The following is a 6,728-nucleotide window of genomic DNA, read 5'->3' as shown; positions in this document are numbered from 1 at the left end:
AACGATACTATATAATCCTCTCTTCTCAGATTACAGATAGAAGCGACATTCACCGTGAATGCAATCATAAAAGCATAGCTTCTACTTTTACTTAGCGGATGCCATCTCTGTTGCCTGTCCAAACATGGTAAAACTACTATGATACCTCCAATCCACTTTTTGCGAATGCCAGAGCTTGTAATGAGCCATTAGACACCGTACCACTTCCACTCTTGTTCAGATGGTAGAAGCACTTTACATGTCATTCACCTATGATAGAAGGAGCTGCTTTTGCCCACGGTCCCTCCAGCCTATTTACGTTTCACACTATAACTAACTAATCACCTTTGACTCCCTAGCTTCCTAGTCCTTCCAATGGCACTGACTTTTTCTGGTTCTCCACAGCTGTTCACCTTCTACTCGGGTCCATTTAAGTCACCACAAACTCCTTAGTATATTTTGATCTCCTCCCCCCCCCGGCCAAAAAAAAAAAACTCCTTAGTATATCATACTTGCTCACCTTCCTCTCAAGTTAGTCCAAAATTTACGGAACTCCTTAGGCTTGTTCACCTTTTATTGGATCCATTCAGCTTATAGACACATCGCGCTAATACCTTGTTCACCCTTGATAGAGGCAATGCCATCTAACCCTTTAGAAAGTCCTCTTTTTAACACCATCCACATATGAATATGTGTATGTTAAGGCTGTATTTTCTTCGCACTCAATTACACATGTTAGTTTCGACAAAAAAAAAAAAAGAAAAATTTACACACGTTAGTATACTTAGAATGTTCTATTTTTTTACGAAACATAGTACCTATTTTTTCTAACATTTTTGTCACGACAATAACATAATCAGATCATGACAAAAATCAATTATTATTTGGTTGATGTGGACTGTCGAGTTACTGACATGGGCTGTTAGAGTAAAACTTGTCATGTTAGGACATCTTAAAAGTTTTTATTTGGAGCCACAGGAAATATAAATAAATCAACGGAACCCCAATCCCAAGTCAATTTAACCTATCCTTCATGGCTTGTTGGAGAAACCTTCACAATACTGTGTCCGTAATAACGTCATCCAGCAACTTTACTGTTCCAACAAGAGAGAGAGAGAGAGAGAGAGATTCTCTAACTTTGTTTCTCAAAATTGCGATCTCTTTGTGAACCCTCCTAATATCATCATTTCTCTTCATTTTACCCAATACTTTGCCACAAAAGATAACCTTACCAAAAATGTGCAATGTGTTATCACTCATAAAGTTGTGGAAGCAAACTCTCCAATAGTTGTAGAACTTATGATGTCCTCTTTTTGCCATTTTGCACCCCATCGATGACTCAATTTAAACAAATTAAAATGTCGAGAATCAATCAACCGATGGCCAAAACATTAAGCATTGCTTTGGTATTATTCCCATGCTAGATTTCCATCATACGATGCTCTTAGTATTCGCCACTTAAATTTTGGTGCTCAAACTTGCACTAATATCTTGTTGATTTCTCAACAGGATCAAAGTCTGGAACTGGACACTGCACCATCAAGCTTCCCTTTGCTTCTAACATGTCTACTCTCCGCCGGACAAAGCAACTACTGCTCCAGGTACGTGTTTATTGACCTAGTTGTTGGCTTGATTATAATGTCGAAGCTTCGAATCTTAGGGTAGACCAATATCCCCTACCTTATGTTGCTCTCTTTGTAAAGTTCATAAATTGTATACATGCGGCCGTTTAATTGATGTCACATCTGCAAAACAAGACGATAATGGCAGTGGTAGGGCATTGGTAATAGTGCACAATACGTAGTAGCATTAGCCACTGTAAATGAACGGGTGGCGATTGGTGGTTGATTCATTAAAATATGAGGTGGAGCTGCCAAGTTAGCAAGCCGTTCAGAACACGACACGTGTACCGATGTTTCCCACCTTACAGAAATTTAGATTTTGCTCTCCTTTATCTTCGTTTATTTTCCCCTCTTTCTCTCCTAGTGTTTAGCACTCACTTTTTCCTCGGGAAAAGTACACTAGAAGTGTCATAATTTTTGTACGGCATTAAGTGCCATAATTTTTAAAATGTTCACTTAAGTGCCATAACTTTTAAAAATCGTTCACTTGAGTGACATGTTGACGTGGTAGTCGGAAAAGCTAACGTGGCAGCCGGAAAAGCTACTGTAACACACCGGAAAAATTACTGTAGACGCCGGAAAACCGACATGGCACGTTGAAAACCTGACGTGGCACGCTGGAAAAGTTACTGTAGCACTCAAGTGAACGATTTTATTCCGACGTAGCACTCAAGTGAACGATTTAAAAAAGTTATGACACTTAAGTGAACGTTTTGAAAGTTATGGCACTCAAATGAACGCCGTACATAAGTTATGACACTTCTATTGTACTTTTCCCCTTTTTCCTCATATTCTGTGTTATGGCATCCGCGAGCTTGAGCTCAAGTAACACCATGGCCGCAAGATGTCAAAGCTCAGGTGGCCATGGCTGTAAGCTCAAGATATGGCAACCATGATGCTCAAACGGCCATGGCTGCTGAGCTGGAGCTAGCAACTGGCTCAAGCTTGAACTCTGCGGCCGTGACAGCTACGAGACTCCATGAGCTTCCATAATCACGAGTGTCCCTATCTAGCTACCATGGACTGGAGTTCAAAGCTCGGGCCACCATTGCCACGTGCTCGAAGCTCAAGAGGCCATTGCCACAAGCTTTAGGCGGCAATAGAAGAGGAAGAGAGAAATGTCACCAGAGAGAAAAGAAGAGAGAAAGGTCATGGACACCTTGATCTGGCACAATCGAGGAGAAAGAGGAGATTGCGGTGGTGCCTTTGAGCTTGAAACTCGAGCGGCCAAGGCTACCTCAAGCTCTGTGCTTGAGGTCGAGTCTCGTGCCCAAAGCGGCCATGAGCCTTGGGCTCGCGCTGAAGCCATGGCGGACACAAGAGGAAAGAAGAAAAGAAAGTGCTAAAAAGAAAGGAAATCTCAAAATTTTTGTAAAGTGGGACTGTCAGTACACGTGTCGCGATCTGAATGAACTATCTTTTTTGCTGACTTGATAAGTCTGTCTCACCTGATATTTTCTTGTGTTAGTTGTCCCATGGGGTGGAAAAAAGACCATCCTTGAAGAAGGTGTTGATTGTCTATCTATGAATTTGATGTATATGGGGGCGAGATCAAGATATTGGTTGCAGTCGTGACTAATTTCTGGTTGCCTGCGTATTAAAGTGTTGCTAGAAGTAATGGCTGTTACAGTGTAACTCCTATTATACCCCAAGCTGTAATAGCTATCACATGACCCCCTATTCCAAAAATACCCTTGTTTCTTTCTCCCACTCACTCCACCATTGTTAGATTATGTGCATTATGATATAAATTTATACCAATCATGACAAGATCTATCTGTATCATCTATAATGATAGCGTTAAGTATAGTTAGTTTGACATAACCACATGTTATATGATCAACAAATAAAAGATTAAATGAAAATAAATAATTTCGGTAAATAATAGTTATGTGAATAATTATTTATCATACTAATTTTTTTTTCATAAAATATTACTAGTTGCTTACTGTTAGGTATGATTATCTAAATTTTCATCATCAAATGCTATATTATTCATACACTATTTGTCAATTAATGCTCAAATCATTGAAGTATTATTTCTGTTATATTATATACACAATTTTCATACAATATATCATTTAAATAAATTTAAATCATGGGTATAAAATAACTTCTAAATTGTAGAAAAAAATTGTGCATTAGTTGTAATATCTTGATTCTTATGTGGTGTTGAGCTTTTAACATTTTCATGCACTTACCTTTTAACGATAATCAGGAATAAATCATTCAAAACCAAGTAATTTGCTGATATGATAAATTCTACAGTAAGAAAATAAATATGGAATATCAAACCCATGCATCATGATTATCTAGCAAAGTTTGATAACTATTATTTCCCATCTAATTCTGATTTCAGGGGTATTTTGAGAATTTTAATGTTACTCTCATTTATTATATATGTTATTCCTCAAACCAAACACAGCAGTAGTTACTTTGCTCTAAAATTTTGGAGATAAAAGACGGCACAAGTGACTTAACTTTTATATGGCGCTCATTCGAGTGTCATAATTTTTTTCGACCACTTAAGTACCATAACTTCTAAAAAACGTTAATTTGAGTGCCACAATTTTCAATCGATCACTTAAGCGGCAAAAATTTTATAAAATGTTCACCTAAGTGTCCGAAATCCGATATGATATAACACTTGTGGTGAATGTTTTATAAAAAGTTAAGATACTCAAATGATTGAAAAAAAAAGTTATGGCACTTAAGTAATCGCCGTACATAAATTATGACACTCAAGTGATCGAAAAAAAAGTAATGATACTCAAGTGAGCGCCACATGAAAGTAATGAAATTTATGGCGTCATTTTCCCAAAAATTTGGTAGATGAACCGACCAATCAGAGGCCTGGAGGAATTTACCTCTTAGATTGGAAACATGGCCATAATTATTTCCACGTGGTTTCTGCTTGTTTACATTTTCATCAAGCTTAGATATTCATTAAATTCTTTTTGTAAAAAAAAAAAAAAATTGACGTACGAATCTTCTCCATCCATCTTCAGAAGAAACGAAAACTCGACCAGTCCTTAGAAAGTGGAGAGTCTTCACTGGACCATGGACAGGCACAAGAGAAAAACATTCACCAGAGTGTCAAGAAATGGGCAACAACTCTTCCCTGGGGAACTGATTTTGCTGACGATATTAGCGATAGTTTGGATGAGCAAACTATCCACAACTCATTCACTTCAACAACTGGTGTATGCACCAACACTGAAGGCTATCAAGAAGAGGAATCTAACTCTTACTCTGCTACTTCAACTGTGGACCTTGTTTCTCCATCAGTGGTCATGGATGGATCAGTGCATGATGGCTCAAACTCATGGAGTCAGCAAGACATGGCTTCCGGAAATCAACTTCTGGAGGATCCCAGAGATGAGGCAGACGGTTCGAACTTTTCAGATGCTGATGAGGAGTCAGGTGTAACGATCCGAAGGCGAGTGTTCTCTCTCTTGTACTTAGACGACGAGTACCCTCCAAGACCCGTGGTGCCAATTGGCCCTGGATTCCAGGCGGAAATTCCCGTATGGGTGGGCCCGTGCACCAAAAATAATTACAATACTTCAGAAAGCGTGAAATATGCAGGCACCCGCGTTTGGCCTATCGAAGACGGAATCAATGATACCCTACTGGGAAGCAATGGACAAGAAAGGCATAAGCTTTGCTCTTGTAAGTCACCAGGATCAGCTCACTGCATCAAAAGGCATGTGTATGAATCAACATTGGACTTAAAGCTTGATCTTGGCCCGGCTTTCCGGATTTGGAAAGTCGATGACATGGGAGGGGAAGTCTCGAGGACATGGACAATGAGAGAAGAAAATCAGTTCGACACGCTCATGAAAACAAATCCGCTGGTGAACCAGGCAAGCTTCTGGGACAAAGCGTTGAAGTGCATTCCGACCAAGAGTAAGGACAGCATCTTGAGTTACTATTACAATGTGTTCGTCCCCACACGAATTACCACGCAGTTGAGCTCGTCGACCGAGCGAATTATCAGTGACAATGACGAGCCCGAGTCTGAAGAATGATGGGAAAAGAGAAGTTCGTGAGTTCATGGAGAGCTCACTATTTTCCATTGGTTCTTCTGGATCTTTGTGCCAATACTCTGCATTTATTTGTTCCTTAGGTCTCATGTCCTGGGTAGTTCATTATGTTATGATTTGCCGTTTTGTCTATCATTGATGGGGACACTTGCATCATTGACAATCATGATAAAGATAGTGCAGTGCTGGATAAACAATCCACATCCTTCTCATGCATCCATTATTTTTATTTATCAAGTAGTTGTAAGCTGAGAAAACAGCACCCAAGATCTCTATTGCACAGCCTCAAATGATAGTTTTCAGCGCCGCCAGTAGCAGCACTTCTCGAGGGAGAGGGAGACTCCCTCCACCACTCCCTCTCACCCTCCATTTTCGTCCATCTATTACCTCTCTATCTTCCCATCTTAAAAAATTTTACTTTTCGTCTTTTCTCTTCCACTACGTTTTTGGAGTTTTATGCATGAATAAATTTCTGCAGCAAAACTTGAGTGAACATGAAGACCAATTCGGCCATTTGTCTAGTCGGCAATCATCGAAGAAGATGTTCATTACATGGCTTCATAATCTCTCCGAGATAAGGCCGCTTTTCCCTCCCGATTTAGATTAGGTTTAGATTCCGCGGTTTTACTCTCCCAAACTAGATTTAGATATATATTTTGGAGTTCTTTACAGGTATTTGAACTGTGTTCTTTCAACATAATGATTTTGATGTTACTGCTCGGTGATGGTAATAAGGACGTTGAACCTAGACGTGCCCTCCAAGCCGTTACAATTGATGTAGGAGATCTTGGTGTGTGCTCATCACAAAATCTGATAATTGGATGCTGAACGTTTATGGTGACATATCTGTTCTTAAAGGATGAGAGTGTGATTTTAGCTGCAGAGTGTGCTTTATTTTATGTTTTCTGGTATTTGCTATGTTCTGCAGTTATTTAGGATTTGATAGGCTTGAAATCCTTCTATGTACCTCGCAAGTACTATTATGCTTGAGGAAAGGAAATTTTCTTTTGACAAAAAAAATCTATATTTATAGAATTTAGAAAACAATAATGGAGGAAAAATGGATTTGCGCACTTGATAT

General features: G+C 39.2%; 1 protein-coding gene across 1 annotated transcript; it reads left to right on the top strand.

Moving 5' to 3' along the window:
* Nucleotides 1-354: 354 nt before the first annotated feature.
* LOC115745743 lies at nt 355-5,632 on the top strand. Its single transcript, XM_048271326.1, has 3 exons — nt 355-403; nt 1,489-1,580; nt 4,670-5,632. Exons 1-3 carry the CDS (start codon nt 355-357, stop codon nt 5,630-5,632), a joined length of 1,104 nt encoding a protein of 367 aa, XP_048127283.1.
* Nucleotides 5,633-6,728: the final 1,096 nt, after the last annotated feature.

The sequence above is a fragment of the Rhodamnia argentea genome, chromosome 10 (genome assembly GCF_020921035.1).
Source record: "Rhodamnia argentea isolate NSW1041297 chromosome 10, ASM2092103v1, whole genome shotgun sequence".
Classification (NCBI taxonomy): domain Eukaryota; kingdom Viridiplantae; phylum Streptophyta; class Magnoliopsida; order Myrtales; family Myrtaceae; genus Rhodamnia; species Rhodamnia argentea.
This window is presented reverse-complemented; position numbering and strand designations above follow the sequence as displayed.

Excerpts from the sequence above, each read along its gene's own strand:
- LOC115745743 (XM_048271326.1), top strand. The coding sequence starts at position 355 with ATGGCACTGACTTTTTCTGGTTCTCCACAGCTGTTCACCTTCTACTCG. Across the intron at positions 404-1,488 it reads GCTGTTCACCTTCTACTCGG|GATCAAAGTCTGGAACTGGA; the intron begins GTCCATTTAAGT and ends ATTTCTCAACAG. Across the intron at positions 1,581-4,669 it reads CAAAGCAACTACTGCTCCAG|GCACAAGAGAAAAACATTCA; the intron begins GTACGTGTTTAT and ends GACCATGGACAG.